The sequence below is a fragment of the Onychomys torridus genome, chromosome 10 (genome assembly GCF_903995425.1).
Source record: "Onychomys torridus chromosome 10, mOncTor1.1, whole genome shotgun sequence".
Lineage (NCBI taxonomy): Eukaryota > Metazoa > Chordata > Mammalia > Rodentia > Cricetidae > Onychomys > Onychomys torridus.
The window spans coordinates 31,137,425-31,161,580 of NC_050452.1; the positions used below are offsets into that span (position 1 = coordinate 31,137,425).

The 24,156-nt window shown below is 50.8% G+C and overlaps 1 protein-coding gene across 2 annotated transcripts in view; it reads left to right on the forward strand.

The window, feature by feature from the left end:
- The window catches only part of Ppp2r2c (protein phosphatase 2 regulatory subunit Bgamma), a 94,190-nt gene that overhangs the window by 61,219 nt on the left and 8,815 nt on the right, over positions 1-24,156 (forward strand). For both annotated transcript variants that reach the window (XM_036200810.1, XM_036200809.1), the window contains exons 3-6: positions 557-722; positions 2,803-2,915; positions 5,073-5,250; positions 14,244-14,408. In XM_036200810.1, coding sequence (XP_036056703.1) covers positions 557-722; positions 2,803-2,915; positions 5,073-5,250; positions 14,244-14,408 — 622 coding nt within the window. The remainder of the gene's footprint in view (positions 1-556; positions 723-2,802; positions 2,916-5,072; positions 5,251-14,243; positions 14,409-24,156) is intronic.

The following is a 24,156-nucleotide window of genomic DNA, read 5'->3' on the forward strand; positions in this document are numbered from 1 at the left end:
CTGGGTTAGGGCCTGACAGATGAAGGTAGGTAGAGCCTAGGCATTGATTGGCATCTGGGTGAATGGTGGCCACTTCATGGATACTTGGGGTGAGCCCTGGCTTTACAAGCATGAGGGCCTAAGTTTGATCCCCAGAACCCACATAAAAATACATGTCTTCTGATCCTAGTTTTGGGGAAGCAGAGACAGGCAGATCCCCAGGTGAGGTCCAGGACAATGGGAAACCCTGCCTCAAAGAGGGTGGACAGTGTTCTGAGGATGACATCTAAGGTTGTCCCTTGTCTCTGTATGCATGCTCACACACATGCGTGTATACCTGCACACACACACACACCTTCATGCCCCTTGTATACAAACACATCCCTGCATGCACACGCGTGTGTGCGCGCACACACATACACACACCCCTGCACACACATGTACACGTGCATTGGCATCTTCCTTTGGTGGTGGTGATAGCACCCCCAGTGCACGGTGGACTCAGCCCCACCTCATGTCTGCCTCCATCAGCTTTAGCTGCTCCTGTGGCTCAGTCTGCCTCTGGGTTTCCCTGCAGAGTAAGAACGCGCCTCACAGCCAGGGTGAGTACGACGTGTACAGCACCTTCCAGAGCCATGAGCCAGAGTTTGACTACCTGAAGAGCCTGGAGATAGAGGAGAAAATCAACAAGATCAAATGGCTCCCGCAGCAGAACGCCGCACACTCGCTGCTGTCCACCAACGGTGAGACCCGGCGGGGATGGCTGGCCTGACCTCACTCCGGCTTCTGGGTTTCTCTGTGACTTTACTGTTGATCAGACCACTGTCCTCAGCTTTCCCTGACTAATCACAAACCTCACTCTCTCCCTCCCCCCCCCCCCCCCGCATTGTAGACACGGTGGTCATGGATATTTCCAAGGTAGAGATGAGGTTGAATATTCCAAAACCAGGGACCAGAGCCAGAAACCGGTGACCACAAGATACCAACTGAACTCTTCGTCAGAGTCACAATTATCCAGACTGGGGTCGCCCCCAGTGGTGGGGAGAACAGACAGGTGCCTGGCCTTTGTCCCTCTCCTCCAAGACATGCTGTGTGAGCTCAGAAAGCTGTCGTTATGTGCCAGCTCTGCCTGCCACCCCTAGACTGGGTCTAGGCCTCCCAGCCCCTGCTGGCCTGGGGCAGCCACCTCATTTCCACCCTTGCCCTGCTGTTCCTCCTTCCCCTCCTCAGCCTGTGAGTCAGGCCCTGGAGTCTGGTGAGGCAGGCTTGGGTCCAGGCCGGCTCTGTGGCCTGGGGCTTGAGGCCTTGCTTTCATTAGCTTCAGTATGCACACTGCCCAGAGGTCCATTCGGCTCCCTCCTGAGGTTGTGGGGAGCTATGATATCCATCCGGTGCTCTGAGACTAATCAATGCTGTGTGAGCCTGAGGGAGCCTGGGAAGACGGTGTCACCAGTGCCTTCCTTGAGGAAGTCCTACTGCTGAGGGGCCTCAAGGGCTTCCTGAGAATGACTGAGCCTTTATCACCTGTCTGCCCCCACAGTCTCTCACATGGTGACTTCCCTCCTCATGCCCTCTCCATCCACTGGATATTGCCTCGTGAACTCTGCCCTGACCTCTCACCTCCGCCTGACCCCTCCCTTGACACAACACTCATCACTCTAATAGTGTGTCTCTGCCAGGCTTCGAGAGGACAGGTTCTAACTGGCCTTCTGGAGGCCTGGTTGGGATCAGTTCAGCACACCTGTACTCTGGGGTCTTTATCCTGTGCAGGAGTGGATGGATAGTCACATGGGACTAGGAACGTGTAAAGATGACACTAAGAGTGTGTGTGTGTGTGTGTGTGTGTGTGTGTGTGTGTGCTCATACATGTACATATGTCTTTAAAATTAACTTCCTGACATTCTGGAAGGGAGGCCAGCCATGGGAGTCACCTACTTCTTAGCGCCTACAGAATTTCTAGACCAGCTCCTAACCCCAATTCCACCTTGTCCTTACAGAAGACTGAAGTCCCTATTGAAGGCCCCACCGGAAACCTGTTTTCCCTCTAGCTCTTTCCCATGTTTACAGTGTTGTTTCTGACTGCTGAGGTGATCAGGGTTCTCTGGGGACCCAGACCTGTGGGGGAGGGGCAGACAGAGGAGAGAGGGAAAGGAGGAGATGGAGAGGAACTTGCCCCTGTGATTGAGCAGCACAGCTCAAGCCTGAAGGGTGTCTGCTGACAGAGTCCCTTCTTCCCTGGGAGGTAGGCCTCTGTTCTGCCAGGGCCTTCAGCCAATTAGTACCATGTCCGTCATCTCCTGGTGGCAGGTTATCGGCTTGATGGATTTAAATTTTAATTGCCTCTAAAAGATCCTTCATAGCAAGAGCCGATGTGTTTTTTAACAGTGCCCATGGCAGAGCCAAGGTGAGCCATGAGATGACCATCTATGCTTCCTCCTGTGACATCCGAGGGAGGAGTACAGAGAAGAGAAGTCCTTGGAACTGGCTTCCGGGTGGCAGGTACCACCAAGTTAGGAAGGGCAGATAGGCCACCCTCTTCTCAGGAAGGAACAGTGGGACGGACCCATTGTAGAGGTCAGTAGAGATCCTTGCAGGAACTGTGCCCTTTGACCTAGCAACATCCCCTGTCATCGACTAGGAAAGATGGGGTAAAGATAGATCCCCCAAATGCAGAGGTAGTCTATGTAAGGTATTGTGAGGGAGAACCTGGCTGTGTGGAAACAGGGGTGTGGGGTGACCCCTGGGGTACATGTCACTGTCCCTCTGGCTAGAGCAGGTGTTCTCTTCCTGACCTGGCTGTTCTTCCCCGTTCTGTTCTTAAAGATAAAACTATTAAGTTATGGAAGATCACCGAACGAGACAAGAGGCCGGAGGGCTACAACCTGAAGGATGAGGAGGGGAAGCTGAAAGACCTGTCCACAGTGACATCACTGCAGGTGAGCAAACTGAAAGACAGACCTGTCCACAGTGATGTCCTGCACAGAATGTCTGGTGTTTATGTTCTACCAGGTCATGAGATGTCTAGGACTCTTGGAGCCAGGGTCAGGGTCATACTGTTGTGACATTATTCCTGGGGCAATGAACGAACATCTACTCATCCTAGATGGCAATAGCAGACCAAAGTATAGATACTACCAAGCCCACAAAGGAGAACCAATGAGGTTTTTGTTTTGTTTGTTTTTTGTTTTTCTTTGTGTAATAGCTCTGGCTGTCTTGGAACTCGCTTTGTAGACCAGGCTGGCCTTGAACTTACATAGATCTGCCTGCCCCTGCCTCCCGAGTGCTGGGATTAAAGGCATATGCCACAACGCTTGGCTGAACCAATGAGTTTTATTGGGATTACTTAGAGGAGCAGAAATGAGTGATAAACAGTTACATCACCAAAGCCCACCCCAGCTTGGTGACAGCTCACAAAAGCTGGAAACCTGGAGCACACTGTACAGCTTGCAGGCAGCTCGACAGGTTGGAATGTCCTTTCCAGGTGGCTCAACTGTTCTGAATCTCTACCAGGCATCTTGGCTGGTCAGTTCCCTGGTCTCTGCTTCTTCCAGGCTGATGGCTGAGCCTCTAACAAGCAGCCAGCTTGTTAGAGAGTAACTTTGCAGTCTTCACGGCTTATACACTCCTGGAAAGGGACGGACTTAGTGAAACCTGGTCTGTTTCAGGGACTTCCTGAAGCTGTTTTGAGTTGTTTATCTACAGTCCAAAAGGAGCTTCCCTGAAGGATGAAGTGTTTCACCTCCCCTTAGACCAGTAGTTCTCAACCTTCCGGATGTTGTAGTGACGTCCAACTATAAAATTATTTTGGTGCTACTTCATAACTGTAATTTTGCTACTGTTATGAATCATAATGTAAATATTTGAATATTACAGGATATCTGATATGCAACTCCTGTGAAAGAGCTGTTTGACCCCCAGAGGGGTCTCGACCCCCCAGATTGAGAATCACTGCCTTAGACCATTCTGTTATTTCACCTTGCAAACATGCTGTCCTAGCATATCCTGTTGTTCCACTTCCCTTTTACATCCTATGTCTTCAGAATTCCCCCCAGGATGAAACATTTCAATCCACTACACAGCACACACCCTGGATGCCTCCTTACTGGCATGGTGTGGTAGGCTGTCTGTGAAGGGCTCTTTACCTAAAGTTGAGGGGACAGCAAGTCAGAAAATGCCCGTGACAGAAAGGAGAAACTGAGGCCCAGAGTATAGTCACACTTTCCCTGTAGTTACTGAGTTGAGCTCAGTGTGCCCTGAGCCCTGGGCTATTCCTGGGTGGAGGGAGCCAGGCTAGATCTTCTTAGGTGCAGTGAGGGCAGGAAGGTGACTCAGAAGAGTTAATTAAGAGGCATAAGGACTTGCATCCTCCAGCAGAGTGTAGGACTTGCAAGAAAGAGTTCTGGGGGCTCGGTGGTTAAGAGCACTTGCTGTTCTTGCAGAGGACCTGGGTTTGGCTCCCAGCACCCACATAACAGCTTGCAGCTATCTGTAACTCCAGTCCTAAGGGTTTGATGCCCTCTTCTGACCTCCCGGAGTACCAAGCACACACACAGTTCATATGCATACATGCAGTCAGAATGCTCATATACATAAAATAAAGAATGAGGGGTATGTGTGTGTGCGCGCGTGTGCGCGTGTGTGTGTGTGTGTGTGTGTGTGTGTGTGCGCGCGCATGTGCATGTGCATGCTGAGCACTTCAGTTCATGTGAGGTGGGTCAGGTTTACCTCCTGACCAGGAAACTTTGAAAACCTCACAGTTAAACAGTCTTGTAGAGCATGCTGCTTGAGCAGGGTAGGTGAAGGACATTTGCAATCTATGATTACTTATTTTATACCCTGCTCCTGAATGAGTGTTGCATCCTCCCGTTAAGATTGTGTGTCCCCTGCCAAGCAGTTGTGGTGCACGCCTTTAATCTCAGCACTTGAGAGGCAGAAGCAGGAGGATCTCTGTGAGTTCGAGGCCAGCCTGGTCTACAGAGAGTTCCAGAACAGCCAAGGCTACACAGAGAAACCCTGTCTCGGAAAAAAAGATTGTATGTCCTGTGACACTTCTCCCTCCCCTGCCCATGTGACAGACTGCCTCTGCTCTGCAGGTGCCTGTGCTGAAGCCCATGGACCTGATGGTGGAGGTGAGCCCGAGGAGAATCTTTGCCAATGGCCACACCTACCACATCAACTCCATCTCAGTCAACAGTGACTGTGAGACATACATGTCGGCGGATGACCTACGCATCAACCTCTGGCATCTGGCCATCACTGATCGGAGCTTCAGTATCCTTGGCTTGACCTTCAGGGTAGTGGCTTTGGGGTGGTCTGTAAGCACACTGGCTTCTGGGGCTTCAGTCTTGGCAGCTTCCTGACTGCAGAACCGTCGTCCTATCTAGGGTGTAAAGGAGGCCAGGTGTGGGATCACAAGGTGTCTATTTATGAACACTTTAAAGACACAGCTGCTGTGAAGGCTCCATCACACCTCATGCTTCCTTAGAGTGTCAGTGGTCTCTATCACCTTGGTCCCCATAGGAACGATGGAAAAGCAAGAGAGCTAGAGACAATATGCTCTGGAGGAGAGGAGGCTGACAACACACACACACACACACACACACACACACACACACACACACACACCCGCCCAGGACAGCTACCTAGAGGTTGCATCCCTTTGTGCTGCTGCAGTATTGTGTCGCTCTGGATGTGGAGTGACAACTAGGGTATCAGAGACTTGGGTGTCAGAAGCCAGGCAGAAAAGGGGTCCTGGTGTCAGAACAAGCTAGGGACTGAGCATTGTCCTTCCCACAGCCTGCTAAGGAGAGAGCCACTTACAGGACATGTCAGCATAGCCTGCACCAAGCTGGGGAAGGGTAGGGCCCATCCAGGAAGGGCAGGCTGCTAACACGTCACTATATGGACTGTTGATGACAGCCGTATTAAGTGAAGCTTTATGTGCTGGGCTTTCACTCAGTGAGATAGGCATTGTCACCAGCCCCTTTCCAATAAGGGACCTGAGTCAGAGCCTGAGCTCATGGATGACAAGTATCTTCTGGGAGAGAGTGAGGGGCAGGGAAGGGCATAGCTATGATGGAATGGAGACAGTATAAAAATGTTGACTTCATCGATTTGGTCTGTGTTGTAACTGTCTTTGGACCTACATGGCCATAGGACATTAGAACAAGTTAGTTGTGAATAAGGAAAGAGAGTTGATCACTCCAACACTGAGACTTGTCCCTGTGACACTGGCCTCCTTTTCTCATCTAGACTACAAGAATTATGCTCACCCATGTCGAAGAACATAGCACTCACCAGCAGGTGTTTATTCAAAACCCACTGACATGCTTGAAGCTGACACTAGGTATGCAAGGCCCTGATATGCAGGAGTCTTTAGTGACCAGTCCTGGGGCTTGGAGACAGGCCAGCATATGCTAGGCACATTCTTTATTCACCTTTACTGTGGGCTATAGGCAGCAGGTAGGCAGAGAAGAAGCCAAGGTGGGCCTTTGCCATGTGAATCTGTGGGCCTGGAGCAGATGGTGTGTGTGAAAGTGAGTGGGATAATTGACCAGGAAACCTGGGCTACTGAGGGAGAGTGGAAAGGGGTACATGTCAGTGGACTGGTGGGCCCCGTGGGAACTAGAGTGGAAAGGGAGCATGTCAGTGGACTGGTGGACCCCGTGGGAACTAGAGTGGAAAGGGAGCATGTCAGTGGACTGGTGGGCCCTGTGGGAATGAGTAAACTAACATGGTTGTTGTGGAACTGTGTCCTACTTATTTGTGGCTCCAGTTTTGTGAAAGTTCCTGGTAAGCTGCTCATAAGAGATGCCTGGCTTGTTCACTGGAGGAAGGGGTGTGTGTCACGTGCTGCTGGAGAAAACTAGGACTTGAAGCAGCCTCCTTTCTGACTGACAGGTTAGTCAGGGAGCCATGTTGCTTCCCTGCAGGCTGCTGGTGGCAGGCCACAGAGGGATGAGATTCAGACACCTGGAACAGAGCTCTGGGCTCAGTCCCTGAGGTGAGCCTCCCTTAGCAGAAAAGGGTCTGGACTTGGGGCTGCAAGTGTTTCCACGGGTCTGAGGGCAGCTAAGTAATTATAGATGTCATGCTTCTGGCGTGGACAGGGCCAGAAGAGAGGCATATGTGACCTCATGCTGAGCTGGGATGGCTCTGAGCTTATGTGATACCCTCTGAGCGGGGGTCACCTGGAGGACTCTGGCTCATCCATCCTGAGGAGGCCATTCTGAGTGCAGGGAACTGGGCTTGCATCCCTTTCTGTCTTCCTCTTGTCAGCCTCTGCTCAAAGTTCCCAGTGTTCCCTTTGGCTTCTGAGACTGCCCTGTGCTCCTCAGTGGTGGCTGGTGGTTCTTGGTAATACTTCCCTCGTCCCATTCCCAAACTCTCAGACTTGTCTGTCCTTCAGGGACCCATGGAGCCATGTTCCACCCTCTGCTGAGTCCCCCTTACTGCTGGTCCCATGACCTTTTTACCCACAAGCCCCTGCCCACAGTCCCATGGCCCAGTCGCACCTGTCCTTGCCATGCCCCTCCTGGACTGACAGGACCCCTCCCGGGCCCCATCTCCTCTGATTTCTAGCTACACGAGGATTTCTATGACAGGGCACACAATTTTTGGTTTGGAACCCAGGATGAGACCACCCTGTGTCCCTGGCACTCTGCAGTCCAGTGCAGAGGGACTGTGAGCATTTCAATACAAAGCAGGCAAGCGACTTTAGAGTGTGGAAGCCATTGCTTGCACGTGGGTCTAGGACAGCCCTTTCCTGCCTGTTTGAGACCAAGGTGACTCAAACGCCAGACCCTGAGGAGCTGGAGGTCAGCCTGGGCCCCAGCCTGGACTCACCTTTTGTTCTTCTCAGGGCCGTCAGCATCCTGGAAGGCAGAATGAGCAAAGCCAGGTTCTCCTTAGAGCCATGAAGCAGGCCAGGCCAGTGTGCCCATGGCCTCTGCTCCTTCCTGGAAGTTTTCCCTCAGCCCCATGCCGCCTGTTGAAACCGCCTCATGTCCTGCAACACCAGAGCTTGAGGTGTTGTTTCCAGAGTCAGGTTTTTAAAAAAAAATGCTTCACAGAAGAGGTCTTTTCCTAAGTTGCACAAAGGCACCTTCCCAGCCTGAAAGATATTCTGCACAGGGACCCAGGATGCTACTGACACTGTGCTGTGACCCTTCACTCCTGTGCTGGAACTATGACCAGAATCTCAAGATGCTGCTGCTGTGTGCGATCAGCATGCTCAGGGGTTGTCAGCTTAAAATCAAGCACAGGGGTCCAGGGTGGCTGCTGTCCTTAGCTGAAGAGGTGACGAGGTCAACTGGCACAAGGGTGGGACTTCAGAGACTAGGTAAGGACACAGGGAGCAGAGCGGGTGACCCCATGGAAATGCCAGCAATAGGCTTTGGAGGATTCCCACCCTGTCTTTACCTCAGCAGTGGACTTCTAGGTTCCCAAACTCTGAGAACTGGGTGCCCGGGGCTTCACCCACTCGTCTTTGGCATTGTGCTGTGGCAGCCAGGCTCTGGGTCTAGGATTTGATATGCTGTGCCTTGAGTGCCCCCAGCTCTTGCTTGCAGCCAGGTCATCTGCTGGAGGAAATTTGGAGAGAAAACCAATTCTTTGTTTAGACCATCTGTATGTGCAGAAGGGCCTTGGGGGCCCTCCACACAGGAGGCCCTTCTGCAGGGTTCTGACAAAGCTGCTTCTTCTCTCGCTCCAGCCACTACTTGGTTGCCATGACAACGTCTTCTCGTCTTGAGAGCAGGGTCCTTGGGAAGACATGTGGATGAGCCTCATGCTTTGCCCAGTGCAGTCAGTGGAGCCCAGGGCTTCCATATTCTCTCTCCTGAATCCTCCGTTTACACTTGACATCCACCTTGTTGAGTGACAGCCATAACCACAGCATCAGGGCCCTTGGCGTGCTGAGGCTGCTAGAAGGCCTGCCCTGATGTTTGGAAGCCAGCTCCTTCCTCCACAGCTCCACATGTGGCTCTGGGTGTGTCCCTGCTCACCCCAGCCTCCCTGCTTTCTTCAGGGATGGGCTCCTTGCTGCCTTATGCCCAGGCTATTACTGTGTCTGGAGGTCCAGTTTGCTGTTACATCTTTACAGCCTAGCTTCTCTCCTGGTGTCTCCGTGAATGCCCATGTGATGGGGGCTGCTATTGGTTCTCTGCTCTCCGTGCCCACTTCTCCCTTGATATTCTGCTAGAACAAGCCAATGACTCTTCAGCTCACAGTCTGGACTCAGTGAATGGTTAGCAGAGAATCCCCTGTGAGGGAGTGGCCCTCAGTCCCCACCACTGCATAGTGTGCATACTGAGACTCAGTGGATGGAAGCCATGGGACACACAGCCCCTCCTCTCCACAACTCACCAGCCCAAAGTGATAGCAGGACCCAGGCTGAGCTCCCAGAGATCAGGCAATGCCTTTGGAGACAGGAGATGAAGGACAGACAGCCTTTTAAAGTCCCTACAGCCTGACAATGCTGCCCTTGTGGCTCATGTTTCCTGTGTCCTTGACAGGAAGGAGCACAGATGTCATCATTCTGGATCCAAACACAGCCTGGCTCTGCAGTAGCCTGGCGGTCTCTCACCTGACCTGTAGCTCACGCTGGGGTGTAGCAGGTGTAGAGCTCCACCTGCCTTTCAGGACTGTTCCTGGTGGTCTAGCCTCTACCATCTCTTCTAGTCCTGGTGGCTGTTGCTGTCTCCATCACTGAGTCACTCAGGAGGTGTCTGTCTCCCATCCCCCAGCCCCTGTGACACTCTTCTTTTGTGTGTCTAATGTGGACACTTGTGTTGGACTTCAGGCCACCTGGGGAAGCCAGGAGTGCTGTCACCTGTCACCGCAACACCCTCTCTTTACTACAGAATTGTGTTGCTGTCCCCATTTCCCAGTCTCTGAGGGTCACATCCTTTGGGGGGCATCTCGGCTCATGGCCACCCAGGTCAGTGCTGGAAAGGAACCATATTTTCCAGTCACACTCAAGCCCCCATTTTGCATAGGGGGAAACTGAGGTTTGTGGGTTCCTGCGTGGCATAGCATATTCTGAAGAGCTATGTTCTGACATCTAGCCTAGGACCCCTAAATTCTGACATCGTCTCCAAAATTAAAGTCACCTGGAGGGGTCATAGTTGGGAGTATCTGGAAGCCCCCGCTGACATGGCATGCAAGGAGAGGTGTGTCCAGCACATTAGTGCTGTGTGTTCCTCCCACAGCCACCCCCTTGTCAGGCGTCTCCTTCAGGCCCCTGTCTTAGGATGGATTCAATAAAACTTAGTGGGATAAGTTGTGATGATTAATCTTGATTATCTACTTGATTGGATTTAGAATCACCATGGAAACCAATCCCTGCATATGTCTGTGAGGGATTATCTAGATTTGGTAAATTGAGGTGGGAGGAAAGACCCATTTCAAATGTAGGTGACACCATTCATTCTCTGGACTCAAGTTCTGGAAAGAATGGAAAGGACAAAGTCAGAATCCACAAGGTCTCACTGTATAGACCTGGCTAACCTAAGTCTTGGCTTGCTGTGTAGACCAGGCTTACCTACAACACCCTCCTGAGTGCTGGGATTAAAGGCATGTGTCACCAAGCTTGATCTCTTCCTCTCTTAAAAAAAATACTTGGGCTGGAGAGATGGCTCAGAGGTTAAGAGCACTGCTTACTCTTCCAAAGGTCCTGAGTTCAATTCCCAGCAACCACATGGTGGCTCACAACCATCTGTAATGAGATCTGGCACCCTCTTCTGGCCTGCGGGGATATGTGCAGACAGAACACTGTATACATAATAAATAAATATTTAAAAAAACAAACAAACAAACTTATTTTTCTCTTATACAATACATCCTGACTGCAGTTTCTGTTCCTCCACTCCTCCCCATTTCCTCCTACCTCCCTTCTCTCCCAGACCCACTCTCCCCCCATCTCCCCCTAGAAATGATCAGGCCTCCCAGGGACAACAACCAAACATGGCACAATAAGATACAAGACCAGACACAAATCCTTACATCAAGGCTGGGCGAGGCAACCCAGTAGGAAGAAAAGGGTCCTAAAATCTGGCAAAAGAGTCAAAGACACCCCTTCTCCCACTTTCAGGAGTCCCCCCAAAACACCAAGCCAACAACCATAACCTATATGCAGAGGACCTAGCTCAGACGCATGCAGGCTCTGCTGTTACTGCTTCGGTCTCTAGGAGCCCCTGTGAGCCCCGCTTAGTTGATTCTGAGGGCCATGCTCTCCCAGTGTCTTCAACCCCTCTGGCTCCCACAATTCCTTCTCCCCTTCTTCCACAGGGTTCCCTAGGCTCCAACTGAGGGACTTGATGGAGAACTCTAACCTGGGCTATCCCTATCTGCCTAATGTTTGGCTGTGAGTCTTTGCCTCTGCTCCCATTATCTGTTGGAGGCAATTTCTGATGACAGCTGGACTAGGCACTGGTCTATGAGCATAGCAGAACATCATTAGGAATCTTTTCATTGTGTGTGTGTGTGTGTGTGTGTGTGTGTGTGTGTGTGTGTTTTCTGCCAGTAGTGTTTGGTTCTACCCTAGATATCTGAGCTATCCAGCCTTAGGTTCCTGGTCATCCAGGCAGTGTCGGGCATAGGCTCCCACTCGTGGTGTGGGCCTCAAATTAGATGAGTCATTGGTTGGCCACTCCCTCAAGTTCTGGGCCACCATTGCCCCAGCATCTTGCAGGCAAGGCAGATCGTAGGTTGAAAGTCTTGTGGCTGGGTTGTTGTCCCAGTCCTACTACTGGAAGCTTTGGCTGGTTGCAGAAGATGGATGGTTTAGACTCCATAGCCTCCATTATTAGGAGTTTTCACTAGGGTCATCCTTGTAGATTCCAGGGAATTTCCACTGCACTAGGTTTTCACGTTGAGCCCTAAATGCCCCTCAATTCCCGTCATCTCTCTCAGTACTCTGTCCCTCCTTCCCTTCCCCCAACCTGATTTCCCCCTATTCCCATCCCCACCGGCCCCCAGTCCACTCATGAAATCAATTATATTTCCACTTCCCAGGAAGATTCATGCATTCCCCCCTTGGGCCTTCCTTGTTACTTAGCCTCTCTGGGTCTATGGATTGTAGAATGATTACCAATTACTTAACAGCTAATATCCACCTAAAAGAGTAAATACCATGTTTGTCTTTCTGGGCCTGGGTTACCTCCTTCAGGATGATTTTTTCTAGTTCCATCCATTTGCCTGTAAATTTCATGGTGTCATGAGAATACTCCCTTGTGTAAATGTACCACATTTTCTTCATCCATTCTTCAGTTGAGATACGTCTAGGTTGTTTCAAGTTCCTAGTTATTATGAATAAAGCCGCTATAAACTTAGTTGAGCAAGTGTCCTTGTGGTAGGATGGAGCATCATTTGGGTATATGCCCAAGAGTGGTATAGCTGGGTCTTGAGGGAGATCAATTCCCAATTTTCTGAGGAACTGTCATATTGATTTCCATGGTGGCTGTACAAGTTTGCACTCCCACCAGCAGTGAAGGAGTGTCCCCCTTGCTCTGAATCCTTGCCAGCATGAGCTGTCACTTGTGTTATTGATCTCTGCCGTTCTGACAGGTGTAAGATAGAATCTCAAAGTACTTTTAATTTGCATTTTCCTGATTGCTAAGGATGTTGAACATTTCTTTAACTGTTTCTCAGCCATTGGAGGGTCCTCTACTGAGAATTCTCTGTTTAGCTCTGCACACCATTTTTTTCTTCCGGAGCTGAGGTCTGAACACGGGGCCTTGCACTTGCGCACTACCACTGAGCTAAATCCCCACCCCCACCCCTTTTTTAAAAAAAAGGATTGTTTGGCTTTTTGACGTCTAGCTCTTGAGTTCTATATATATTTTGGATATTAGTCTTCTATCAGATGTGAGGTTGGAGAAGATCTTCTCTCATTCTGTTGACTGCCATTTTGTCTATTGATGGTACCTTTTGCCTTGCACAAACCTTTCGGTTTCGTGAGGTCCCATGTATTTGTTGTTGACTGTAGTGACTATGTTATTGGTGTTCTGTTCATGTTCCTCTCTTAAGTTACTCTTGCCAGGCTTTTTTATTTGAGCAATGTAAGTAATGTAGGTAAGTAATACATAGACCCTCAGTACTTAATAACATTCATCCCAGTGGCACCTGACGACAGCCAGGCAGTGGTGTTAGCCAGTCCTTGAGCCCTATAACCGTGCACTTAGCTGGACACCCACAACCTGTGCTGCCCAGCAGGTACTAACCAGTCCTTAGTCTCCATGACCATGTACCCAGCTGAATGCCCACATCCTGAATGCTGTGGAATGCTCTTTTGCCCTGAAGGCAGAGAATGGGGTATGACTCCAGACCCCAGAATCCTCTCCTCTGTTCCTATCCAGCCCAGGGAAACCATATCACAGCATCCCTGTGTTCCAGGTTCTGCAGTCTCCAAGGCATAGGTCAGAGCCAAGTGTGTGATTGGCTCAAATCAGAGAACATTTTCCAACTGGAGAGGCTTGATACTGTGGGTGGAAATGGAGTAGCTGCTGAGGCAACAAACCTGCACACATGGTCCAGACAGTTCAGAGGGGCAGTGATATGCAATTACTCACTAAAAGTGCCCATGGCCCAACATGGAGTGGGTGTATCTGTTCATCTTCTGAGTCTCTGTGACCACAGTCCCTGATGGAAAGAAAGGTTTATTTTGGTTCACAGTTTGACCTGAGCAGGGAAGGCATGGTGGAGCAGTGTAGTTCATGGCCATGGGAATGTGTGCTAGAGCCTGCTTATATTAGGGTGGCCCAGGAGATGGAGAGTAAGGCAGGAATCGGGCAGGTGTTACCTTCAAAGGCCTACCCTTAGTGACCCACTTCTAAAAGTTCCCTAGCCTCCCCAAACAGCAGTGACTAGAGGGCAGGGAGCACACGAGCCTGTGGGGGACAGCTCACTGTCACAGTGCACACTGAGCATCCCTTCTGTTTGGCTACTGAGAGAGGAAGGTGGCTGTCGGGAGAGGTCCATGGTGACTGCAGAGCTGGGCAGCTGGCAGGCACTCTTTAGTAAGAAGGTGTGGGTTCAGCTTTGCAGGGACAGAAGACAGGTACTGGGAAGGGGCACTGGGACCGGCAGTCTTCCATGTGAATCTGTGGCTTGGGGGACTAGGGACTGGTGTGTTTGTTGGGGGGAGAGGGGAGGTGTCTTAAGAGCCAGAGAAGCCACTCCGAGCTGGTTGGGTTTGGCCTGGGCCTTATGGAAGGGAGAGAGCAAAAGAAGCTCCACTGTCGCCCTTGACCTCACCAACCCAGATATCGTAGACATCAAGCCAGCCAACATGGAAGACCTCACAGAAGTGATCACAGCATCTGAGTTCCACCCTCACCACTGCAACCTCTTTGTCTACAGCAGCAGCAAGGGGTCCCTGCGGCTCTGTGACATGCGGGCAGCTGCCCTGTGCGACAAACACTCTAAGCGTAAGTCTCTGCATGGAGAGGATGGGGGCAGGGCTAGGTATATTGGGACTGGCAAGAGGATGCACCAGCATGGGCTGGGGGGTGGCTGTTCTAGCCACCAGCTACCTCTGCTCTCCTAAGCACCCTGAGAGCTCCTTGGAGGCAAGGTATGTAATGCTCACTCTCACCACGGGGGAACAGTCATTTCGGAAACCTCTGGCAAAGTTTGCCACAGTCTACTCATCTCTGATGGTGGTCATATTGCTCCGAGGGATCTACTGTAACCAAAGAGGAAACTGAGGCCCCAAGGATGACCCAAGGCTTCAAATTGTGTCACCCACCAACAGAGAGGGCTTTGAAGGACTGCCTTCCCCATGATACCCAGGAGGATACGGCTGTATTCTTCTGGTCTATCACCCAACTGTCCCCTAATGTCGGTGACGAAATATGGAAACAAATGAATGAACAAATGGGTAATTCCAGCAGGTCCTGGGCAGGTTTTCAAAAAGTGTAGGTACAGACAGTCCAGGCTGTTGAGTGATGGAGTCATGCTTCTCCCCCAGGTTCTGCTGGGTAGTGGAGTCAGGCTGAGCCTCCAGATCCTTTCCCATTCCTTGACCAAGCCTGCCCAGGTCTCTATCCATGCCCACTCTGCAGCTCTCCTCCAGACTTGTCTATACACCATGTGCCAGGAGCATTCAGTAGGCATGGGTTCCTGTCATGGGACAGGTAGAGCACCCCTACTCAGGAACGGGGTACTAAAGGGACAGGGATGGCCTCAATCATGGGTTACCCAGGAACAGACACTCTGAAGGGTGAGTCATGGAGGCCTTGGAAGGAGGGAACTACAGGAGCAAATGCTTCAAGATGGAAGCATTACCAAAGACGATGTGGGCATATGGAAGGGGATCAATGAGCAGGACAGGGCAACTGGGGAGCCACCATGGTCAAGGGGAAGCTGAACTTTTATTCTAAGTATGGCAGGCAGCCTTTTGGAGGATGGCAAGCAAGGTCGTGCTGGGAAGTGATGGTTTTGATCAGAATGAGGAGCAAGCATTGCAGAGAGAAGGGACAGCTGTGGGGAAGGACCACGTAGCCCCACAAAGCGCATTTTAGAGGCAGAGCTGCTGGGCTCTGTCTGGTAGGGTGTGGGTGGTCAGAATGGCTGCTGGGTATGAAGGTTGGGAGAGGTTGGGTCATGTTCCAGATGGATAGGAGTAGTGAATACAGACCTGGGGCTCAGTGATGGGGTCTTCACTGGATTCTGGGGGTATAGAACAGTAGATGGACAGATGTTGGTAATAAATGTCTTAACTGAGGTTGAAACTATGAGGTTATCAGCATGGGATGGTGTCACCACTCTAGAGATGGCAGGACCCGGGAGAATGGAGCTGAGAAGTGAGGGAGACTCAAGTTTCATGCAATAGCCAACTTTATTCAGAGCCCCGGACAGTTTATACTCTGAGGGTTAAGAAAAGTCACATAGGTAAAGTTCTCATGAGTTCAAGCTATACAATCACAAGGACAAGCCACATGTGGCAAGAACATGTTTTTCCATAGAGGCATAACTATTTAATTGAATTAACAACAGCAAGCAATAATGAGTAATCCAAAGTGAACTCACTCCTATCCATTACACTTGGGAAGAGCAGACAAAGACATTCCAAGAACAATTCCATATTTTTTTAAATTAAGAAAATTTCTATTCATTTTATATATCAACCACAGATTCCCCTGTCCTCCCTCCTCCCACTCCCCAGCCTTCCCCTCCCCAACACACCCCCCATTCCCACCTCCTCTAAGACAAGGTCTCCCCTAGGGATTCAGCCCAGCCTGGTACATTCAGTTGAGACAGGTCCAGTCCCCTCCTCCCTGCACCAAGGCTGCGCAAAGTTTCTCACCATAGGCACTAGGCTTCAAAAAGCCAGCTCATGCACCAAGGACAGGTCCTGGTCTCACTGCCTGGGGGCCCCCTAAACAGTTCAAGCTAAACAACTGTCTTGCTTATCCAGAGGGCCTAGTTCAGTACCATGAGGGCTCCTCAGCTATTGGTCTACAGTTCATATGTTTCCACTAGTTTGGCTAGTTGTCTCTGTACTTTTTTCAATCATGGTCTTGATATCTCTTGCTCATAGAATCCTTCTCTCCCATCGATTGGACTCCTGGAGCTCCACCTGAGACCCAGCCGTTGGTCTCTGCATCTGCTTCCATCAGTCACTAGATGAGGGTTCTATGATGACAGTATTAGGGTATTCAGCCATCTGATCACCAGAGTAGGCCAGTTCAGGCACCCTCTGGACCACTGCCAGTAGTCTATGGTGGAGTCATCTTTGTAGATTCCTGGGGACCTCCATAGGACTCTGCTTCTTCCTATTCCCATGAGGGTCTTCATTTATCATGGTATCTCTTTCCTTGTTCTCCCACTCTGTTCCTGATCCAACTATAACCTTATGCTCCCCTAAGCTCTCTTTCCCCTGACCCTTCCCCTCCATTAACCCCCCTCACCCCCAGTTTGCTCATGTAGATCTCAACATTTCCCACAATTCCATGTTTTTTCATGCTTTCTTGGAGTGTTCTGACAGGCACTCAGAATTCTCCTCACATGACTCCATTCCTGGACTGTGTTCGATGGACTTGGGAAGGGAGGCCTGAGAGGTTCAGTTGATTGTGGTCAGAGCCAGCCTCACAAACATAACCCTGGACTTCCTACAGCTGGGCCCCATCAGCCACCTGAGCCAGCTGAACACAAGTTCATTGTCTTACAGTAGTCTGTCAGAAGTATGGTGTGATTCTCGCTGGCCAGAACTAGCAGAGGGCACACAGTTTCTCTGTAACTCTTGGGGTCAGCCGGTGGCCCTTGCTATCCACTCTCAGGGCCCACTCCTGCTGCCTCCTTGACTCTCAGCCCCTCCCTCATCCTCAAAGTTATGTTGAGAATTGCCCTGAACTCACTCCCTTACTCTCACATATTGATCCTTGCTGCCACACTGGGCCCACCCACCGGGTGATCCAGGGTGATAACACTTCTCACGATCAGCTGCTGAACAAGTGGTCTTCATGCTTTCTTTGGCCTTAATTCCCCTTGCTGTGTGTGACATTTATAGGTTCCACGGGTTAAGACGGACATAGTTGGGGCCATCCTACTACCATGGAGCATTGCCCCAGACTCCTGTGCCCACTTCCTACTGCATAGATTCATGAACTGGGTCCATGTTCAGCTCTTTGTCAGACTGCAAGAAAAGATGGGGAAGAGGGGAGCCTGGGCCTACTCTGGATTGAGTTCTGCCTGAGTCCCCTGGAGGGAGCAGAGGCTCTGTGGTATGTCCTTCAGTGTGGCAGAAGCCAGCCACCCCACTGGTCCAGCAGAGTAGATGATGCATTAGCAACGGTGACACCCATTTAAGAGACACCCTTCAGTCATTTCAAATGTGTAGAAGACTTTTAGTGTCACAGGGAAGCTATTGCATCGGCGAATTCAGCAGGGGAGGAGAGAAAGAGTACTGCTGCTGCTTTGCTCCTAAAATGGAAGCAGAGAATACCAAGGAGGAAGCCATCAAGATCTAGCCATGACCATGAGACGTTGATTGGTGTTTTGCTGGCATTTGTCTGTGCATCTTCATGTTAAAAATGAGAAGGTTGGTGTGTGTGTGTGTGTGTGTGTGTGTGTGTGTGTGTGTGTGTGTGTTTCAGACAGGGAGAGGCTTTGGGTGCTGTCTGTGCTCTGTGCCAGTTCAGATTATATGCTTTGGTAGATGCAGCAGCCAGAGCCACTTGGCCTCTGTAGTCTGTGACACCCAGATTCCTGGGGGTGGGTGGGTGGAGTAAGAAAGCAGCACCCCATGGGGCAGCCGCTGAAAGTCCCTTGTACATTTCCTGAGCCCAGACATAAGAACTTGCCCTGCCATATGACTGTCACAGGCCTGGTGACGTGGAGCCCCACAGGAGTCAGGCGTGGGAGAGGCAGAGCTCACTGCACAGCGTCAGTCTCTGTTCCTACCATGCCGGCCTCCCAGGGATACACTGAGTGTTCACAGGCTCGCCTCTGTGGTGCACTGTGGTATTTGAAGGCTGCGGTGTGGAAGGAGCCACCACTGAGGACTTTGAATGGAGCTGGCTCTCCTGGGGACCAGGTCTCTTCTGAGGGGTTCTCAGAACCCAGTGCCTCACCTGGGAGCTTTGGCCACACCGGCATGTCTGGGGCTCTCAGCAGGCCAATGGTCCTGTGTGGAGACAGAGCTCCACAGCACATGGCAGGCTACAGGTTTAAGAGCATTTGTATATGGGTGTCTAGGTGACTCTGGCTTGCCGCTTTTTCTTCCCATGCTCTTTTTTACACTGTTATCAACATTGTTCTGCCTGCCTCCTAAGAGCTTGGAAGCTCTCTTCCCTTTTCCTGGGGTTGGCATGCTACACTTGTCCCCCAGGGCCTTGTACAGGTTGTGTGTACATCTGTCAGATGACCTTTTGAGCGGGAGACTTGTTTTTTCTAACACAGGGATTTATTGTATTTCTTTTCATTATATGTCTGTATCTGTGGGTTAGGTATGTGCATGTCAGTGCAATGCCCACAGAGGCCAGAAGAGGGCATCATCTCTTGGGTCTGGAGTTACAGGCAGTTGTGAGTCATTTGATGTGAGTGCTAGAAACCAACCTGGGATCTCCCGGAAGCGCAGTACACACACAACCACCGAGCCATCTCTCTAGCCTCATGGTTTTGTTTGTCCGTTATTGCTACCGAGTTCAATTTCTCTTTTGGATTAGTCTTCGCTTCTTTTCTCTGTTGCTGTGATAAAATACCCTGCCAAAAGCTATAAGGCAGAAAAGATTTATCTTGGCTCACAATTTGATGTCACTGCTCATTATGGTGAGTGAATGAAAAGGAGGATATGGCTGATCCAAGGCATGGTGGAGGAGAAGGGTTTTTATGATAGATATGAGGGAGAGTACAGCCAGAGGCATCTGGAAGAGTCCAGCCTGAACTGGGCCATGAGAGGAGAAGGGAATGTGTGTGTGTGTGTGTGTGTGTGTGTGTGAGAGAGAGAGGGAGAGGGAGAGGGAGAGGGAGAGGGAGAGGGAATGGCCAAAATGGCAGGGTTATATAGAAAAGAGACCCTAGGGGAAGGGAAGGGAAGCCCCTGGACTGGAGAGGTTTAGGGCAGAGGGCAGGAGTGAGAAACACAGGGGGAGCAGAAGGTACTGAGTGAGCCTGGCAGCCAGCATGCTCTTTAGTATGCTGATAGGCACCGCAGCCATTTGGCCTGGATTTCTTTGGGACCTGACACTGGGGAAGTCATGGCAGCAGAAAGTGGCTAGTCAAATTTTATCCACAGTCAGGAAGCAGAGAGAGAGAAGTGTTGGTGTTCAGTTAGCTTTCTCTTTCTTATGCAGGCCAGGACTGAAGCCTGGGGAATGGTGCCACCCACTTTTAGGAAGGGGCTTCACATCACTATTAACCTTATCATATAATCCATCACGGGCAGGCCTGGAGGTTTGTCCTCTAAGTAATTCTAGGTCCTGTCATGTAGACCACTAACATTTGCCATCACAACTGTACCTCTGGCTAACTTGACACCCCAACACATTACTTTTAAGCCATACTTTTTTTTTAAACATCTCATCTCCATAGGTTCATAGCCATCTCATAATACAAACTGTCTTCAGTCTAACTTCAAAAGTCCCATGGTCTTTTTAACATTCCGTCATCATTTAAAAGTCTAAAGCCCAAGTCTTATCTAAGATGCAAGGCAGTCTCTTAATCATGAACCTGTAAAATGAAAAATAAGTCACATGCCCCCAACATATAATGACATAGTGTAATAAGGGGAAGAGAGCAGTCATAGCAAGGAACAGCTAAGGCAAGACCAAACTCTCAGAGTAAACACTAAATCTGTCAGCTCCATGCCCAGTATTCGGGACCCTTGATGGACTCAATAGGGCAGCAAAGAGCTTGAGTAGCCCCACCTACCCATCTCTGCTGCTCTCAGTACACCCAGCGCCACCTTCAGGCCAGGTCTCCCCCATGCCTATAGCTTTCCTTGGTGGATGCTCCATGGTCCTGGCATCTCCATTATCCTTGGATCTCCATTGCAACATTGTCTTTACCTTCTGAACTTACACAGCAGCCTTCAGGGACCCTTACAGGGAATGGTATATTACCACATAATCTGGCTGCAGTGACTTTCTGGAATCTTGGTGCCAGCTTCCATGACCTACTCACTCTCAAATATCTCATGCCTACAAAACCAGTACCCTGTGGATGATGCCGCGGAGTTCTGCTGTCAGTGTGAGGTGTGGCCTCGCCCCCTGGGACCACAGCTGTATCAGATTCTGTGGGCTGACCCTGGGGAGAAGGTCCCTGGGCAGTGAGCAGGGATCCCCTCCAGCTGTAATCTCAGTCCAGGCTGTCTCCTTTCAGAGACTTGGCATTTTCATGCGTTTGAGCCTTTGATGGGCAGGTCTTGCCCTCTGGACAGATTTTCTATTTTCCCAGTGCATGCAGGGACTTTCTCCAACAATCTCAGCCTCCTTTCTGCTCCTGCCTTGGCTGCACCTTTTAGCTTCCTTGGATTCTTTTCCTCCTTGACAAACCGCACATTTAAAAATATTGTTATGCCCAAATTATTACTTTTTTTTTTTAACTGTGGACCTGTGTAAGTGCAGTAAACAATCATACCAAGCCTAAATACTTTTCTGTCTTGGAATGTCCTGCACCAAACAAATTAGTCCATGACCTTTAAACTCTGGACATTTACACATAAAGCCAGATTCTTTGCCAGAATCTCCATGGATGTTCCCAGCCCACCCCCTGATGGAGCCCTTGTTCCCTCTGAAACTTTTTGAGCAGGGGCCTCCACTGTCCAGATCTCTCTCAGCATTCTTATCTTTCAAGCTCCCGCTAGAATAGCTTAAGCTCTTGTTATAGCATTCAAGGGCTTTTCAAGCCCAAACCTCCAAACTCTTCCACATTCCTCCTTTAAACCAGTTCTAAAGGCCTAAGAGCCGAGAGGTCAGGTTTATCATAGCAACAGCTCCAGTCCCTGGTACCAGTTTTCTAGATTAGCTATGTATCCTGTGGCTGTGATAAAACACCCAAGCAAAAGCAAGCTTAAGGGAGGAAGGGTTCATGTTGGCTCACAGGTCAAGGTTGCAGCCTATCATGGCAGAGGAAGCATGGCATGGTGTGTGTGTGTGGGGGGGGGCGGAGTTGCTGACCGCATTCCATCTGCAGCCAGTAGAGAGAGGCAACTGCTGGTGCTCAGCTAGCTTTGTCCTTCTTATGCAGCTCAGGATTCAAGCTCAGGGGATGGTGCCCCCACTTTTAGAGTGAGTCTTCCCACCTCAGAGAACACAATCCAGATAGCCCAGAAGTCAGCCCAGTGTGCCAGCTCCTAGGTGATCCTAGATCCTGTCATGTTGACAGTATTAACAAATACAGTTGTTCATACAGAGGTTTTTTTTGTTTTGTTTTTGTTTTTGTTTTGCTTTTTTGAGACAAGGTTTCTCTATGTAACAGCCCTGGATGTCCTGGAACTCACTCTGTAGACCAGGCTGGCCTCGAACTCACAGAGATTCCCTTGCCTCTGCCTCTCCAGTGCTGGGATTAAAGGTGTGTCCCTCACTGCCTGCTTCATGCAGGTTTTCTATTGGAGTTAATTCTATATTTTAAATTCTTCTGGAATTTTTCTCTCACCCTCTGAATTGCCTGTGTAGAATCCAGCTTGCCTCTAGACCCCAGAGTGGATGGAACCAAAGCCGGGAGCATGCTAGATAAGATAACACTCTGACACCAAACCATGCCCCCCTGCCACAACATCTTACACTCTGATGCTGCTACAGGGGCCACTGTCCCTTCCCTGTGTGCCTCATCCATAGTGTTGGTTCTTAGTGTTCATGAGAAGTCGAGCAGCTGGTTCCCAGTTGCCAGGCACATGTTGTTCCTAATCAACCATGATCTTTGTTCCTGCTGTATTTGTGTAAGAAGTCTGGGGCTTTGGCTGGTTCTCTGCCTCCCACTCCTATGTTGAAAAGCCAGGGTGTGGCTGTTAGAGACACCCCCAGGGTCCTGCCCACAGCATCCTTTCCTAACAGGATGACACTGTGAGCATTGTGGACCACTGTGTGTTCGTTCATGCCACAGGGCAGGTTGAAGGTGGAGGATTACAGTAGCTCTCCAGACCTGTCTGAATCAGGCCAGGCTGGGGTAAACTGGCTATCCTGGACTCCCATCCATGGCTTCGGCTCTCCCAGAAACACTAGAAGAAACCCAGATTGTTGCCTGCTAGGCATTGTGACAGAGTAACCATAGAAACAGCCATCCACGAGTCCTCGAAATAGACAGTTATTTCTGCTTTGACAGCAGAGTCTGTGAGAAGGAAAGGCTGAGCACCGAGCATGCGGTTGACTCAGAATGGGTGGGGATGATGGTTCACCATCATGGGACTCCAGCAACGTGAATGGCCAAATGCTGGGGATACCTGCAGCTAACAGTGGCTGAGCTGTGCAAGGATGCCGTACCATCCAATTCTCAGAGCCTCCCAGGGTGGAACCATGGGTGCCCCTTACCCAGCATGTATTCTTCCTCTGCTTCCTCACGTTATCACCCTGGAACCATCTGTGGCTTAAAACAACACATGTGTATTTTGCTACAGCTGTGGAGGCTGGAGGTCTAGTCAGGGTGTGGGAAGGGCTAGCGTCAAGAGCAGCGGTTCCTTTGTCCTTTCTAGCTGCCGAAGCCACCACACCTCTCGGCTCAGGGCTGTCCCTCCGGCCCCTAGACAGCCAGTGCAAATCCCCATCCCATCTCAAGATTCCCAATATAGTGGTCTTCACCAGCGTGGTAGCAGCAAGCCTGGAGAGTGAGCCCCAGAGCTTCCGCAGGGGTACCCTTTGCAGGCTTCAGTATAAGGATAGTGTGGCAGGAGCAGATGGGGACAGTGGGACTCAGAAATGGGGGCAAGAACATGTCAGTTCTTGAGGGGCCACAACTAGGGGGCAGATTCCACTTTGTCTCATGGGGATCTGGTGTATGAGGCTGAGCAGGGGACAGACCGTGGTCAGTCATTAATCAGTAAGCTTTGTTACATTCAGCTTATCAGCGCTTCCATCCCTGCTGGGCTGGACAACTGGGGGTTTACTGCCTGGGCTGGGCTTGGAGAGGAGGGTGTGTAGCCTCTCTCCTGACATGGCCTTCCCTTCCCTCTCAGCCCTTCCCCCGCCCTTGAGAAGCTTGTGTACTGACTGGGAAGGGCCTGTGAGCGATGGTGCTCAGGAGGGTTGGCGGGACTGGCCCAGGCCCCAGGGTAGATTACCTCCATCTTTCCCCTCCTGGGACAGCCTGTCCTGTTGGCTTCAGGGAGCAAAGCCTGTGTCGCTCACCCAATACCTTGAACAGAGTCTAGGACGGAGCAGGCACTTGAGGTGGGCGTGCTGACCGAGAGAGTGCCTAGCAGAGAAGTCAGTCTCTTCAGATGCCCTGTGGGGGCTCTGAGCAGGTTAGGGCAGTGATGACATGTGTGTTGGACAGGAGGGGAATGGCAGGTCCCGGATGAGAGGCAAAGGGGTGGGACCCAGGAGGCAGAGCATGACACCTGTGATTCCCCGGGGGCCCATTGGATGGGTCTGTCCTAAGTCTCTTGGGAGCTGTGGCCAGCCCTCTTCTTCCAGTGAGGCAGTGGGCAGGGCTGACGCTCAGTGGTTTCCTGAGGCTGGCTGTACAGGTTGGTGATGCTTAGATAATGACTGGCTGCCAGCACCCCGTACCCCATCTCCC